Source organism: Octopus sinensis, linkage group LG9, assembly GCF_006345805.1.
Source record: "Octopus sinensis linkage group LG9, ASM634580v1, whole genome shotgun sequence".
NCBI classification, from domain to species: Eukaryota; Metazoa; Mollusca; class Cephalopoda; order Octopoda; family Octopodidae; genus Octopus; species Octopus sinensis.
The window spans coordinates 29,020,900-29,039,198 of NC_043005.1; the positions used below are offsets into that span (position 1 = coordinate 29,020,900).

General features: G+C 37.6%; 1 protein-coding gene across 2 annotated transcripts in view; it reads right to left on the bottom strand.

Moving 5' to 3' along the window:
• The window catches only part of LOC115215741 (HEAT repeat-containing protein 1), a 69,469-nt gene that overhangs the window by 23,717 nt on the left and 27,453 nt on the right, over positions 1-18,299 (bottom strand). For both annotated transcript variants that reach the window (XM_029785035.2, XM_036505856.1), the window contains 11 exons: positions 16,376-16,554; positions 13,858-14,037; positions 13,231-13,470; positions 12,404-12,535; positions 9,749-9,843; positions 8,240-8,380; positions 7,457-7,563; positions 5,923-6,044; positions 5,523-5,651; positions 3,889-4,134; positions 686-839 (listed from right to left, as the gene is read on the bottom strand). In XM_029785035.2, coding sequence (XP_029640895.1) covers positions 686-839; positions 3,889-4,134; positions 5,523-5,651; positions 5,923-6,044; positions 7,457-7,563; positions 8,240-8,380; positions 9,749-9,843; positions 12,404-12,535; positions 13,231-13,470; positions 13,858-14,037; positions 16,376-16,554 — 1,725 coding nt within the window. The remainder of the gene's footprint in view (positions 1-685; positions 840-3,888; positions 4,135-5,522; positions 5,652-5,922; positions 6,045-7,456; positions 7,564-8,239; positions 8,381-9,748; positions 9,844-12,403; positions 12,536-13,230; positions 13,471-13,857; positions 14,038-16,375; positions 16,555-18,299) is intronic.

The window sequence follows — 18,299 nt, forward strand, 5'->3', positions numbered from 1 at the left end:
ATAGGACTGCAAGAACTGCCCATCAGGTGAACTATGAGTAAGTTAATTTAGGATAAATATCAGGAGGTAGGCGGAAAGAAGTAATTATGGCATATCTGAGAGAATATATTTTACAAATAAGATAATACATGGAGAAATAATAATGCCATTGCAGATCTGTCCAACCCTCAACAACATTAACTTCACCTCCTTGTACCTTCAAGGCCCACCCTTATATTCCATCACCATTATTTTATCTCTATTTTCTGTTCCACCCCTGTTACTCCCACCCACTCTTCTATAATGTGAGTAGCCATGTAGCTTTCCTGCAACAGAAAATTGGTTCTGTTTTGGCCCCATCTTTCATATTTTGACTTCCCATCTCCTAGCATAAAGCTGTCTTCCTCTCTACTTTTGCCTCTGTCAGTCGAATGGGATCTTAGTCTTGTGAGCTGCAAGGTGAGCTCATGAGTGCTGGTACCATGGAAAAAGACCCAGTACATTGTGAAGTGGCTGGTGTTAAGAAGGGTGTCCAGCTGTAGAAGCCATGCCAGAGCAGACAGAGTATGATGTAGTCCTCAAATCCGTCAGATCTTGTCAAACCATCCAACCCATGCCAGCATGGAAATGGGTATTAAAAGGTGATGATGATGAATTGTTAAAATGATTAATCTTGATTGAGAGATCTAATTAGAAATAAACTTACTTTGCTTTATCTCAGTTGGAAGTGTAGATAAATACAGCAACCCATCTCGGATAGCATCAAGTTGTTGCTCAGGTGGGAACTGGAAGCTTAAATTCAAGGCAAATTCCAGCTCTGGCGGTGGACCCTCAGGAGATTGAGAATTATATAATGATGTCTTTTGTTAGAAATGAAAAGAGAAAACAGAAATAAGTGAGTGTTCAGTAAAAATGGCAACAGAGAAAATTATTATATAAACTATTTGTAGTTCTTGATCATTACTACATTAACCCTTTTGCTACCATATTTCTGTTGAGATGCTCTGTGTGTCTTTCAATTACTTTAAATATAACAAAGAATTTAATAAAATAACTTAGTTATCATTCAGCTAGTGTTAGGAACATAAATTGTGACTAAGGTTTGGTGGAAGATTTTAATTCAAAACTTATGAAAACAAGACATTCGTAATACAGAGGCAGAGGCGGTTTCAGCTGGGTTGGTAACAAAAGGGTTAAAATAACATGAAAGTAATGAAGCATGTATGGCCCTGGTCAATCAATCTACTGACCCCATCTTCCACAGCTCACATAAAAAATATTGTAACATGATGTTAATATTAACGAATGGAATTAAGGCAGTGAGCTGGCAGAATCGTTAGCATGCTGGGCAAACTGGTTAGAGGCATTTCTTATGTTCTGGGTTCAAATGCTACCAGGGTTGGCTCTGCCTTTCATCCTTTTGGGGTTGATAAAAATGAGTAACAGTTGAGTACTGGGGTCAATTTAATCAACTGAACACATCCCCTGAAATTGCCGGCCTTGTGCCAAAACTGGAAGCTAATATTAATGAATGCAATTAAAGTTGTAACAGATGCAGTCAGTATTTCTATTAGATACAGTAAACTAGTATAGACATGAATAAATACTAACTACTACAGTTACTTATACTATTGTAGACACAATAATAACGACAAGTTATAATTACTATTGTACTTTCTTTAGTCTTTTACTTGTTTCAGTCATTTGACTGTGGCCATATTGAAGCACTGCCTTTAGTTGAGCAAATCAACCCCAGGACTTATTCTTTGTAAGCCTAGTACTTATTCTAGCGGTCTCTTTTGTCAAACCGCTAAGTTATGGGGACGTAAACACACCACTATCGGTTGTCAAGCAATGTTGGTGGGACAAATACAGACACACAAGCATATACACACACATACATACAATGGGTTTCTTTCAGCCCGAGGCTATAGTAGAAGACACTTGCCCAAGGTGCCACGCAGTGGGACTGAACCCAGAACCATGTGGTTCGTAAGCAAGCTAATTACCACACAGCCACTCCTACGCCTATTGTAAATACTAATAATTTCTAATCACCAATACTAATTATCATAACCAATAATTACCAGTCACAATTGTTTCAACAATCAATACTAACCATTACAGTTACCAATACTAACTGCAATAACCACTAGCACCAACAACGACAACCACTAATCCTTTTCTATTCTAGTCACAGCCTCAAAATTTTGGGGGAGGGGGCCAGTCAATTAGATTGACCCCTGTGTGCAACTTGTACTTAATTTATTGATCCTGAAAGGATGAAAGGCAAAGTCAACTTTGGTGGAATTTGAACTCAGAACGTAAAGACAGACAAAATACCACTAAGCATTTTGCCCGGTGTGCTAACGTTTCTGCCAGCTCACCACCATTACAACCACCAATACTAAGTTACTGTGGGCACTAATATTATACTAAATGATATTATTATGACCACATACTATCATAGCCATTGATATGAACTGCTACAGCCACCAATATGTATAAGAGATAAGGGCAGCGAGCTGGCAGAATCGTTAGCATGCCAGGCGAAATGCTTAGCGGGATTTCATCTGCTGGTACGTTCTGAGTTCAAATTCCGCCGATGTTGACTTTGCCTCTCATCCTTTTGGGGGTTGATTAAATAAGTACCAGTTATGCACCGGGGTCGACGCAATCAACTTAATCCCTTTGTCTGTCCTTGTTTGTCCCCTGTACGTTTAGCCCCCTGTGGGCAATAAAGAAATAAATATGTTTAAGAGATTGTGTTGCTGGTGGTAAGCTATTTTCTTTCAGGCTTAATCAACATTTCACTCAATAAACAAGTCAAATAAAACAGGAGACTGTAGTGAATAGCACATTGAATGTAGCTGGACAGTATAACAAAGAGTCCATTGTTGGCTCAACATGTTAGATTCAGATCATCATCCATCATTTTTAAATCCAAGTTTTCTCCCCATTAACAGGGGTGGCCAGATCTACCTCAATACCATAGCAACCACCCTCGCAGCATCTCACCATCTTGCCCAGTTTTGGGCATCTCCTTTCTCAAGCCAACTCTCCCAATCTCCTCCACATTTTCTTTGGGCTACCTCGTTTTCGCTGTCCATTTACCTCAAACTCTAGCACCTTCTTCAGAACATGCTCCTCATTCCTCCTCAACACATGCCCATACCACCACACTTCATTCACCCTTGCCAGCTATTCCATTGATTCCTCTAACATAGATGGAATTTGTAATTAGCAACTCATAGGTCACCCAACATATGATCAGTTAAATATAGCTGGATCATGTGAGTAACTGTCTGTATGGTAAAGAAGTATGCTTTGCAACCACATGGTTTCCAGATACACCACAGCATGGCACCTTGGGCGAGTGTCTTCTATATAGTCCTGGGTCAATCAATGCCTTGTTGATAGATTTAGAAGATGGAAACTATGGAAGCCTGACAGATACAAGCGAGTGTGTGTGTGTATCTCATATGACTTGACAACCAGTGTTGGTCTGTTTACATCCCTGTAACTTAACAGTTTGGCAAAAGATAGAATAACTGCCAAATTTGAAAAGAAAATGTACTGGGGTTGATTTGTTCAGTTAGAACCCTTCAAGGCAATACCCTGGCATAGCTGCAATCCAATGACTGAAGCAAGTAAAATTCCAAACATCAGCTAAATGATGGGTTATTTTATTAAGTTTTTCATTGTTTTCAAAATAAATTAAAACAAAAGAGGACATTTCAACAGAAATGTAACAAAAGAGGATGAAATAATCATTGATAAAAAGCTTGTATTTATAGACAATCAAAGAAAAAAACTAAATAAAACAACCAGAGTTAATTTTGTGGTGATGGGATATATTTAATAGAAGGGGTGTGCAATATGAAATAACACATAAACAGCCAGCCTTACCTGTGAATTGTCATCTGTCTGTTCCTTAGGAACACTATGGACAACAACATGTTCAACAAAAAGCAGGAGGAGGCAGGATAGATGTCTACCCTGACTGATGATTCTGGAAAGTTCTTTAAATAGCATGATACGTCGATGTGCTGGAATATGAGGGAAGGCATCGACAAAAACTTTCAGAACCATTGGTATAACATCATCAACAGTTCCAACATCGGCATTTTGGTATTTGGCACGTTCTTCACAGGCCTAAACAGTTAGAAAAATACAACAGAAAATAATGATTTATTAAAATAATAATTAGAAAACCATAACATTTATGGGGAGAAACAATGGATATATCAATCCAGAACTTGATGGGTGGATACAATCATCATCATCATTTAACGTCCGTTTTCCATGCTGGCATGGGTTGGACAGTTTGACTGAGGTCTGGAGAGCCAGTGGCTGTACCATGCCCCAATCTGATCTAGCAATGTTTCTACAGCTGGATGCCCTTCCTAATGCCAACCACTCTGAGAGCGTAGTGGGTGCTTTTTACATGTCACTGACACAGGAGCCAGTCAAGCAGGACTGGCATCGATCACGTTTGGATAGTGCTTTTTACGTGCCACTGGCACAGGAGCCAGTCATGGGGCACTGGCATCAACCACACACACACACACAAAAACAAAAAAAAAAACAGATCAGTGAGTGTGGACTAAGAATGTAAAGTAACCTAACTAAATACTGCATGACATTCTGACTGTTTCTCTACTGATTCTAAGCACAAGGCTACAAAATGTGGACACAATTTTTGCAGGAATGCATGTGAAACAAGGGATTATATGTTTGTGGCAGCTGCAATAAAATAATTTTATTTCTTTCTTGTAGCTATTCTGACAGGTCAGAATATCTGTGAAATAAGAAAACCCTTGGAGTAAAGTTTGTTTGCCAACATAACATGGCAGTCCTGGTTTAGGACGAATGTTGCTGTAATTTAGCCCCAGGAGACATCGTCTCCAGCTGGCTATACAACACGATCTGTCTCCTTATATTTTCAAACAAGGGAATCTAGCACTCCCACAATTCCCTTGTTTGAAAATATAAGGAGACAGATCGTGTTGTATAGCCAGCTGGAGACGATGTCTCCTGGGGCTAAATTACAGCAACATTCGTCCTAAACCAGGACTGCCTTGTTATGTTGGCAAATAATCTTTACTACAAATTACTGTTGCTGAATATCTCTTGTTATGAGATTTGCAAATAGTAATTTTCTAAGAAAACCCTTATTTGAAAAATAGCTAAGGGTTGGCAACAAGAAGAATATCTAGCAATAAGAACTTGTCCTCAAGTATATCTCCTTCCAACCCAGGATACCGTGGAAAAAGGGATGTTAAATAAACAAATATATAATATATTATTTTAATGCAGGTTTTTATTTCCTACTGGCCCCTCCAACAGTTCAACTAGAAGCAAGTTTTTCACAGTCCCATTTAGGGTCACCAATCTTTCCATTATGATATTTCTGTGCCTCTGACTTCAATATTATGCAACAATATGCAATAATACATACCCCCATCCACACAACACTAAAGATACTTAACAACAACCACAACAACAACATAATAATAATTATTGTCAAAGTTCAGACTTACCGCTAACAAAGCTGGAATGACCGTTTCCAATGTCCGATATATCATACTGAAGCTGTATGTGTCATCTTGTCTCACCATTGTGCCACCAACAAATGTGAACACTGCCATTACATTGTGCAACAACATCTCCTGCAAACAATAATAACAAGACTCAATAATTGTGTCCCAATATGTATAAATATACACACACACACACATACATAACATTTAACCAAATATCTCAGATCTAAAGAGCATATTTTAGTACTAGAAATAGCTGTCTCTGGAAGAATCAAAAAGCCGTCCCTATTCAGTTGCTGCCCTCACAGACTATCTGAAAAGTAGCTTGCAGAGTTGAAAACTTCTCCATTCATTATGTGCGCACGCACGCACACGCACACACAGAGAGAAAATACCTTACCGGGTCTATTTTAGCAGCAACAGTAAGCAGTAACAGTGCATGGTGATGGGTCTGCGGACTGCTAGACGTGCGAATACATTTAACTATAAGTTCCATGTCAAACTTTTGGGTTTGAAGAATTGCTGAAAAATAAAAGAAAACCATTAACATGAGCTACACAGAAAAGCACCATGGAGACTAACTGTGGATAATGTAAGTTGTAGTTCTGGGTGAGAAAATCAATGTGGTGAGGAACTGTGAAGGAGTAAACAATGTACAACTATACAGGGAAACTGGTGAATAAAATAAAACGAGCTGAAGATATATATATATATATATATATATGTATATGTATGTTGAAGGAATCTGGGGTAGAGGTAGACCCAGGAAGACATGGGATGAGGTAGTGAAGCATGACCTTCATATGTTGGGCCTCACAGAGGCAATGATGAAAGACTGAGACTCTGGAGATACATTGTGACTGTGAAAACCAGGCAAATAAAGTGAGTTCACAGCTGTATCTTACACTAGTTCCACATAACCAGCCTCAGCCCATTCAAAGTACCTTGGATCATAGGGCGACCTACTGAGTCAAGTACATCAACATCAAAATGAAAATCAAATGGAAATTGTAGTTGTGATCCCTGTGCCTATTGCCAGCCTCCTGGCCCTTGTGCTCGTGGTACGTAAAAAGCAGTCACTACACTCAGGGAGTGGTTGACATTAGGAAGGGCATGAAGCTCTAGAAACTTTGCCAGATCCGATTGGAGCCTGTTGCAGCCTCCTGGCTTTCCAGACCTCAGTCAAACCATCCAACCCATGCTAGCATGGAAAACAGACGTTAAACGATGATGATGCATATATGAGTACAGGATGTCACCAACTGTAAACAACATGAATTACGAAAACAAGCAAGTTAAATACGCAAACAACAAGAGAGAAACAAAACAATGAAAACAGGATAAGTAACACAAAAACGACCCTTCATCATTTGTTGGCTGTCTGAGAAGTAGATATTGTCTCAAATATTCATCCAACCCATGCATATATGGGAAAACAGACATAAAATGGATGATCAAACAAACATGATCACTCCCCAGGTAACATTACTGTATTTTCCCTTATGGATTTCATCTTTACTAGGTTTATTTTTAGGGTTCTTGATGCTAGACTCTTCTTCCATGTTTGTAACTTTTTATCATTTTTTAACTGATTTGACTATGAGAACTAGGTCATTGGTACATAGGAATTCTCAGGGACAGCCAATCGTGAACTTCTGTTATGGCCTCGAGTTCTTTAATAAACAAAGCCCTGAAAACCAAGCTTTACGTGCATGCTAAATTTGTTACTGAAATCACTGCTAACTTCATTTGGTTGACAGCATACATGAGAGTTGAGGATAATATGAATGAACAAGTGAAATGACATCTGATAAAGCCTGATTATTAGAATGGGATAATTGATTATTGTAGGTCAATAACCAGTGAAGTTAATTAGAGGTGAAAATGTAGGTGATAAAATAGAAAATGATGAATCAGTAAAAATAGTGTCTTACCAAGCAGGTCTGGATTATTGATCATATGATTTGAGATGTTGCAGATACAGGACAGCAGTAACTGCTTCAGATATTCAGCAGAGTTATTCTCTTCCAATTCCAGAACTCTATACCAAAGTGAGAGATAAGGAGTAACAGTTACATACGGATGTATGTATGTGTATGTTTAGAACATATATTGTACACTAATATGCATAATATATATATAAAATCGTTTTCTGATTAACATAACACAATATTCATGATAAGTTTTTAAATGAGTTAAATTTGATTTAAGGTAAATATATATCACATTTGGTAGCGTTTACCTTAATGAAACAGCTGTTGAGCATAATTCAAGTATGAACTATATGCGAAATTTATGTCTCTTTCTCTCTTTCCACACCACACATATGTATATATATATATATATATATATATATATATATAAAAATCACTGTTTTAACAAAAAGTTGTCTATGCTTGCAGAGGCCAGGTGTAATTCATTGAGACAGATTTTCTATGGATAGATGTCCTGCTTGTTAACAACTTTCAACTATTTTCAAGCAATGTAATATTTTCTCATGGCTTGACATGTTTTCACAGAAGATTGAAAATAAAGAGCATAAATTGCAAGACAGAGAGATAACAAGGTTACAAGCTGGGTGGAGGGTCTGCTGTTCATTTTTTTGTCTTATATTAGTGCTTATGTTGTTGTTGTCATCATCTTCATCATTTTAATGTCCAGCTTTCCCGAAGGGTGAAAGGAAGTTAAACCCAAGACATAAATAGAACAGTTCTCACCTGGATAACAGTTTAAAACAAATGGGTAAAAGTATCTGTGGTTCCCGTAATTTCTTCTTGTTCTGAAGGATCTCAAGAACCACAATAACACGCTGCCATGACAGACTATCAAGTTGGTTAGCTTCAGTTTCACCAGTCAACCTTAACAACAAGAAAATATTATAGACATCACACAGTGAAGAAACAGCCATAAAACAAAACAGAACATGAGCTGCCAGAAGAAGGATGGCAGTATGTTATTAAGGTAACAGAATTATTGTTGCTATATCTACCCTGATCCCTTAAGACGACTGACCCCTCTCAATTGCAGTCTTCTACACATCTATGCTTAAAGAAAAACAAAACCTTTATTTCTTCCACCAAGTTAATGGCTTGAAGGAATACCAACAAACGTTATTGCCAACAATATAGCAGAGGTCAATTTAAAGACCCAGTTTTAGCAGAAGGAGAAAGGAAAGGAAGAAAGGACTGATAATTAGTGACCAAGGTCAGATTCTCATAACAAGAACCTAACACCATCACATCATCAAAGGATGGAACAGACTCACATTGCAGGATTAGTGTCTGGGGGTTTGTAATTCAAATCCTGCTGTGGTCAACTTTTGCCTTCATTCTTTTGAGGTTGATAAAATAAGAATCCAGGTGAGTGATAGAATTGTTGGTAGGTGGGACAAGATAACTTGTGCTATTTGTTCTAGTTCTTTGCCTTCAGAGTTCTCGAGCGATAGACAATCTGCTGGCAAGTTTAACATCAATACCTCCTGACCCTTGAGTGCCTGTAGCAGAGTTCAGTCTGCTGCAAGCATTCAGACTATGCTCCTGGTTTCAAGGTCACCCTCTACGATCAGTCTTAGAGGCCAAGATAAAAGAATAAAAGGGTCATATGTGTGACCCTACACTCTTTGACTAAAAAGTAAAAAACAAAAAACAAAAAAAAAACAACAACAACCCTAGTTGTGTGTAAGGTAAGATTCTTACCTCTGTCCAATCGAAATGTATATTTGAACATTCCAACATTCCAAGCCTCATAATCAAAATAATGATGGCTGTAGTCTTTTGACTTCAGTTATTTCAGAGAACATGAACACATATTTTTCCATAGGAATTCTATTTTCACCCAATACCAACCAACCTACCTAAGGCCACTCCTGGATCCATGCTATAAATTCACTGTTGTAATATGACCTAACTTAAAACCAAAACTTCCCAAAATTTCATGTTTGTTTATATTCCGAACAGGAAAAGAGATCTGGTCAATCAGGTTTGACCTGAAGTTAATAACAGCATATGCTATCACACACACATCACTTTATATATATATACACATATTGTATTCGCTTGTGCATTAATGCACTCATAATTCAGCATTAAATCTTCTCCCTTCATAGTTTAAGTCCATGTATAAGTGGCAAGCCCAGGTAACATCAACTATAAAATAGTGCAACTTGTACAAATACATATAGAACACCCCCACACACACACAAAACTCATGCAGAGAAATATACTTACATTTGGAACCGTTTGTTTTCAAATACTGTATTGCGGACAGGGTGAGATTGAAATATGTCAAGTTCGTTCAATAGATAGGAGGACTTTATTGAAAACTGATCAAAATAAAACAGAAACAATATTACCACAACAATAACATGTATTACTACTAATTAAAAAAAAAAAAAAATTAGTGACATTAGTGAGATTATATGATGATGGCTGTTGGTCAGGTGGACAAACCTGTGTTGATTCTCAAAGAGATTTTAGTCTAAATGGCACAATGTTTACTAGGCTCAGTCAAAAGATTTTATGGATTTTCACTTGTATTTCAATGTTATCTCGTTGGTTTGATACAACTTGTTATCCAATCATTGCTGAATTGTTTATTCTTTAATTTACAGCTTTGATAATGAGTGGTGAAAAAAATTGCAATTACAGCCATTTTATGCTATGGTGGGGGGGGGGGACTGAATGCAAGGAGAGCAGCACAAGAAAGTAATGATGGGGAAGGCCCAAGAACTGTCAACAAACATGTGGCACAAATCTAGTTCAGATGTTTTAAGGTGATACCAGTCTGGAAGACAAATCAAGGTCAGGAAGATCCTCTGTTGTGGAAGCTGAGGCTTTGCTTGAAATGGTTGAACAACAGCTAAGCACAAGCACTCATATATTGTTGGCAGAACTTGGTTCTTCACAAACCACAATTGATTGACAACTCCATAAGCTCAACCTTGTGAACAGATGTTGTTGAGAAGCTCTTCATGAATTGACCAATGACCAAGCTGAATGATGTGTGAACCTTTGCTAATGGTTGCAAGCAAATCCTTGAGATGCCCATTTTTGGTGTTGAATTGGGGATGAAAAATGGCCAGGTTTCAGAAACTGCTGACAAACAAGGGTTGTTTAGACAGACGGTCATATTATGAATGCTAACCTTTATGCTCAACAACTGCAATGAGTATATGACACTTCGAAAGCCCACAACCCAACTTTGGTCAATTGAAGACATGCACATCTACAGCATGGCAGTGCCTCAGCATACACTGCTAATGTGACCAAGTGCAAACTTGAGAGGCTAGAAGTGTTGCTTCACCCTGCGTACAGTTCAAACCAAGCATGAAATATGGAAAAAAAACTTTTGATTTAACTTGGTACTTCCCAGTAACTTGAAGTTCATCCTAACACATCTACACAATCCTCTTTCTTTTCCAACTGAGGCAGCCATGTATCTCCTCTTCAGCAAGGTACCAGTTAGGAATTACTTGGTAATCTTACTGGTGTTAGTGCTACAAAAAATAGCATCCAAAATACTCTGTAAAGTGGTTGGCATTAAAAAAGGAATCCAACCATAAAAACCAGGTCAGAGCAGACATTGGAGCCTGGTACAGTACTCTGGCTTGTTGCGAGCTCCTGGTGGATTGCTCAACCCATGCCCTCATGGATAACAGACGTTAAATAACGACAGCACAGTCTGCTCAGCTGGAAATGGATACCCTCCCTCTCTTATCCAAGTTGCAGTCAAATCCTGATATGAATTATTGCCATCTTTAAGGATGATGCTAAACTCCAATTTTGATAGTAATGAGTGAATTAATGATCAGTCTTTTCCTGGATAGATTGCCAAACACTGGTGGACAATTATTATCACCCTTAAACACCTGGTACCTATTCTCCAACTAAGGTAAAAGTGAAGTATGTAAAAATATCTGGTCCAGTGGTAGGATATGAACTCATAGCCCTTCAGTTCATAGTCTGATATTTTACCCAGTTATCTACTGTAGCGAGACAAGAATACCCCTGTACTGTAACTGGACATCCAGGTACCTAACTGACTTTATATAGCTGTTCATATACATGTTTAAATATATTTTGTTCTGTGTAAATATGTTTGACAAGGTTCTGAAAATGTTGTGTATTATAAAACATCCTGGTTATATTTTGATGGAATCAATATCTAATAAGTACATGCACTGACTAAACTCACTGCTATATTATATATATATGCACATATACATATATATGCATATATATATACATATATGCATATATATATATATATATACACATATATATACATATACATATATGCATACACATATATACACACATATATATATATATATATACATATATGCATACACATATACATATATGCATATATATATATATATATATGCATATATATATATATATATATATATATGCACATATATATATAAGTGACCCGGTGGAGGAGGGTTGCAGATAGCTAGTTCATAAGAACAGAGGCTGTTGTAGTAGTGTTAGAAGAAACAGGGAGAAGACTCAGTGAGTGTGTGAGACAGTGGTTGTAGTTTGTTGGTAAATCCTTGTAAAGTCTGTTGTAGTAGTGGTAGAAGAGACAGTGAGAAGATACAGCATGTCTGTTAGCAAGTGGTTGTAGAGTATTGGTGAGTGAGGGTTTCCATTAGATGAAAGGAGGAGTTCTGTATGTGAGGTAGGTTGTTAGGGTGTGCAGCACAGATATGAATAATCCTCTACACATGTACACACCACGACTGTTCGTTAGTTATAATACAACATCCTACACAACACATCACATAAGGTGGGTGGGCCCCACTACAACACCACTCAGCTTACGGGATGTGTTCCAGTACAAAGTGCAAAATAAATAAATGAGGGAAAATAACTTACATGTTTCAGAAGCTTACGAATCAATTCGGGTGTCCCAACAAAATCAGATTCAACAAGTGCTGTGAACAGGTGAGACATTAATTGTTGTTGACTGTCATCATTTGGTAAACTCAGGTAAAACTCTTTGTTAATCTGTAGTAAAGAGTGTAATATATGGTTTGTTCATCACTAATTCATTAATCATGTTCTTTTATATATTAATATACTTGTGAGTAGTATATTATATATTCTGAAACCAACAAAGTATTACTAAATATTGCATAAACTAATTTTGAGCATTGGGCCTCACAGAGGCAATGACAAAGGACTGAGACCTTAGGCAATATGCTGTGCTTGATACTGGTGTCACACAATTGGCACATAAAAGCACCCATTACACTCTTGGAGTGGTTGGCATTAGGAAAGGCATCCATCTGTAGAAACCATGCCAATGGTGCAGCCCCTCAGCTTACCAGCCCTGATCAAACTGTCCAATCCATGCCAGCATAGACAATGGATGTTAAAAGATGATGATGATTAATACATTTTTTATGAAAAGTTTGGTAAGTAGCACTTTACTGATTGTAGTATATATATTTTCATTGAAAGATGTGTAGCTTGTAGTCTAATTGATCATACAAATGGTGTTTTATGATTATTTCTAAAATTTGAATTTAATGACAATGTTGAAGGCAGAAAATAATATATACTGAAAGTACTAATCTAAGAATATGGTAATATAATAACATAGAAAACAAATGAAAAGAAGACACATCGCAGAAGATGCTTTACAGTGCTGTACAAAACTATTTTAAGATCAAGTATAAAGATATTTTAATGTTCTTTACCAATTTAATAGCAAATTCCTGAATTTCTAACTGCTGCTTCTGGTTGGCACAATTTTTGAGACAAATGACTTTACCAAACAATTTGAAAGCTTGTGATTCCACCGTTAGGTTTGAAGCAATCTCTGGACTGTAACGTAATAATAGCAGGTTCAGGGAATCATGTTGGCATTGAGTAAGGGACTTGTTTTTTAGCATGTCCAGCAAACGACTCAGTAATGGCATCAGTTGAGACATCAGTTCCTGTAATGAGTAAACACACGAAGAACAGAAGAGATTAGACATACATGTGTTGTGACATAGGATTCAATACAAAAAGAGAGAGACAAGTGAGGGAAGAACAAACAAGGTGTATTAGCTTCACACTCAGGAAGTATGGAAGAGCCTTTGCTGTTTTGAAGAATCTATACTTCTTCTACAGAAAGGAATGAAGAAAGAAAATGGAGAAGTGGGGAAAGATAGAGAGAAAATATACATACATATATATATACAGACATTAAATGATGATGATGATGACAAAGATAAGGATGATCATAAGCTTGCTCTACAAAGGCTGGCTTGGGGTTATAAGCAACAACAACAATTATTATGGGTAACAAAAAACAACATGTACATGGATATACAACATACCATATTATTGAATTCCTTGAAGGCCTCCAGCATTGTCTTGATTATATAGAATGGAGTGGTTTCCATAATCATCACATTGAAGATGTCTTGTACTGTCCGTTTTCTGGAGGAGCTATCTACGTCTCTCATGGAACTATCAGAATCATAGTTTGAGTCATAATTCATCACTTGTCCAATCACCTGAAGAAAGATAAAAAAGGAAAATATTTAATAACAAAGCTGTATACTTCCTTCTGCTTGCTGTCAATTGTAAACACACTGATGTCAGCATTCTTCATTCCTTCTTTAACCCTTTTGCTACCATATTTCCCTTCAAATATAATGTTTTTTCTTTTAATGAATTTTGAAATTAATGAAGAATTTAGTAAAATAACTGACTACTAAGCTGATGTTTGGAGCACTAGTTAACAGAAAATCTTGATGGAAGATTTTAATTTAGATTATTTTAAAACAAGAAGTTTATATCACAGAACCCAGGGGCAGTATCAGAAGAGTTAACTTGCATGTAACGATGAACTTCCACTCAACTCAAATACTCAAGATGCTTGGCTGGAAGGTCTTGCTGCACAGGAAGATTAAATGTTCTCATGAAAACTAATGATAAAAAACAAATACCAAATTGTTTTTATCAAAAACAGCAATGAATTTAAAGAAATGGCTTGTTTATATATCTGCAATAATATCCTCAGTTTATTCACCTAAAAAACCAGAAAATTGTTGAGAGTCAGATTCTTATCTGGACATCAAAATCTGACTGAAACCCTTCAAACTTATTATCAGAGATGATGTGGATCAGCTTGTGTTTTGTGAATTGGGAGAAAATGGAATTGAAGGGAAAAAAATACAGAAAATGAAGTGATTCAAATGAGCCTCATAGATGTAGAGCAATCATCTGAACATTGTATAAAAGCATTTAAATATCTTCTGTCAGGTTCTTGGAGGCTTAATGTCTATATTGAATCCATTCAGGAGTTTCATATGATTTCTAAATTTCAGATGACTTAAATGATTGTATAAAATAAGCACCAGTGTGTATAACATTTATAGCAAATGTGGAATGGCATTAGCCACGATATTTTGTCTCAGAGAAACTTTTCTAAGAGACTTGTATGTTAAAAGACACACGGCTTTGTTCAGAATAACAGTGGGTTGCAGTATTTTAATCCAATGCTATTTCAAGTGTGTGTATTAATATAAAATAAGCCTAACCTTAATGATATGACATTCATTTGGTGAGAGAAACAAGTATATATCTGGTTCTATAAGTTGCTTTTCTAGATATAAGCATGCATTGTCAAAATGTTCTGCATTTGGTAAAATGTATTTTAAATGTAAAAAAGAATCAATTTCAGGCAGTATATAAATCTATGTATTTAATTGTGCATAAAGTTTAAAATCATCAGGCTTGATTATCAATCAAGATAAATCTGTTAAAGACTGATGAAATGGATTTTGGAGAGGATGCGGACTGAGAAAGGTGAGGATATTTCCATATCATCCTTTGGCAGTGAGAATTATGGATGCAATATTACTAAAAATTAAATGTAATGAAAATCATTTCTTCATCTTGTCAATGTCCCTCAGAAATATGTTGACCATTAGCCAGACCACGTATCGTCACTCTTTTATGGTGAGTCCAATAACAAAAAGCATTTGAGGATGTATAACTGATGTTAGCGTCAAAGTTTGTAATTCAGATTTATGATGCCATAAAAATGGTTACCTTCACAATTGATGTAAATGAAAAGGAATACATCAGGAATACTCTCACAGACCAACTACTCTGTATTTGTCAAGGATATATAATCACAACTGAAACAAGATACTATAACACTGAAAGATAAGCCTTGGCAATTGCATGGTGTACTCAGCATTTACCTGCTTGATCAAAAACTTTAAATTGTTCTCAGATCAGGTAGGCTATTAGGAGTTAATTTCAGCAAAAATTGAGGCTTATCAAAAGCAACATTTGCTCACAAAGATGAGCTCATGCTTCTGATATTAGTATAATTTGTGTAAGGTAGTGAGCTGGCAGAAATGTTAGCATGCCGGGTGAAATGCTTAGCGGTATTTTGTTTGCCTCTACATTCTAAGTTCAAATTCCACTGAGGTTGAATTTGCCTTTCATCCTTTTGGGGTTGATAAATTAAGTACCAGTTGCATACTGGGATTAACCTAATCAACTTCCCCACTCCCCCAAAATTTCAGGCCTTGTGCCTAGAGTTGAAAAGATTATTATAATTTGTGTGTAGTAAGATGTGAATGCCCATAAAATGTATAGGAATTTGTATGTAAGTATAATAATGTATATGCATATAGCAGTATGCTTCTGTGTAGCAATGTGTATATGTATACAAGTGTTTGTGTGTCTGCATATAGCTGTAAAGTGAAGTGTATGGGAACATATGCTTGTCTATATGTGGATGTATTTACAGTGTTTAGGAATATCACAATGTAGTGTATAAGAGTACATGTGAATTGCAAGAATGTGCAGATCTACATTCTAGCTATAACTTACTCTTGGGAGATCCTCGTATGACTCAATGGTGTCTAGGTCAGCAATCAGTTTCTTCAGAAAATAATGGTAAGGAAGAGTTTTTCTGTGACCCTTTGGATACACCACCGGCATACAACTGACAGCAGCTTTCCTGATCATTGACTTCTTGCTGCCAAGTGCAGCAATCATGCTCACCATAACTGGAATGAAATAAAATAGAATCAGTGAGTGAGTTTCAAGATAAATCAGAGGGGAAGAAATGTCCCAGACAATAAAGGTAGAATGACAAATAGATACCAGGGAGAACAACAACATAATACAGTAGGTAGGGCCAGTCAGATGAGGTCGGTGCCAGTACAGCCTGACTGGCCCCCGTGCCGGTGGCACGTAAAAAGCACCCACTACACTCTCGGAGTGGTTGGCATTAGGAAGGGCATCCAGCTGTAGAAACTCTGCCAAATTAAGATTGGAGCCTGGTGCAACCATCTGGTTTGCCAGCCCTCAGTCAAAATCGTCCAACCCATGCTAGCATGGAAAGTAGATGTTAAACGATGATGAATCATCATTCAGCGCCAGTTGTCCATACTGGTATGGATTGGACAGTTTGACTGAGCTGACATGCTGCACCAGACTACAGTCTGATTTGGCATGGCTTTCTACAGCTAGATGCTCTTCCTAACGCCAACTACTCCAAGAGTGTAATGAGTGCTTTTATGTGCCACCAGAATGCGTGTCATTTGCGTGCCACCAGCATGGGTGCTAATTTGCATGACACCAATATCTGCTACGACTACAATTTTGCTTGGCTTAATGGGTCTTCTTTTCAAGCACAACATAATGCCAAAGGTCTTGGCCATTGCCTCTGTGAGGCACAACACTTGAAAGAAACTAAACCACCTTTCCTCTGTGAGGCCCAGCACTTGAAAGGAGGCTCGTGGTTAATTGTGTAAGTATAAGATCATCATCATCATCGTTTAACGTCTGTTCTCCATGCTAGCATGGGTTGGACGGTTCGACCGGGGATCTGGCAATGTTTCTACAGCTGGATGCCCTTCCTAACGCCAACCACTCCGTGAGTGTAGTGGGTGCTTTTTACGTGCCACCTGCACAGGGGCCAGGCGAGGATTGGTGTATTTTATGTGCCACCGGCACAGAAGCCAGTGGAGGCGGCGCTGGCATCGGCCACGAGTCAGATAGTGTTTTTTACGTACCACCAGACCAGGGATCCTGGCTGGTTCAATTCGATTTCGATTTCCCCAACATGTCTTCGCAAGCAAAGGGGGTTGGCATGGGTGCCTGTCGTACGGTCGGATTGGTGTATTTTACGTTCCACCGGCAATATATATATATATCCCATCTCTGTTAGATGGCACAAGCACTTACATACACATATCTATACACACACACACACTTCATAGATATCTTTAATACTGCAGGTATAAATACCATAAAACATACATCTTATCATCATCATCATCGTTTAACGTCCGTTCTCCATGCTAGCATGGGTTGGACGGTTCGACCGGGGATCTGGGAAACCAGAAGGCTGCACCAGGCTCCAGTCTTATCTGGCAATGTTTCTATAGCTGGATGCCCTTCCTAACGCCAACCACTCCGTGAGTGTAGTGGGTGCTTTTTACGTGCCACCTGCACAGGTGCCAGGCGAGGCTGGCAATGGCCACGGTCGGATTGGTGCACTCCATTCAAATTTAGTTGACCTGGACTATACAACAACTGTAGCTACCAATATTAAATGCTTTAACCACCTATACTAAGTGCTAGAGCTCCAAACACTACCAACTACTTTAACCACCAATACTAACTACAATCATTTCCACCACCAACTACTATAGCCAGCAAATCTAACAACAACAGCTATTAACACCAATTACTTTAGCCATTATAACTAAATACCAACCCATTAATTGTTAATTAATGAAGCTAA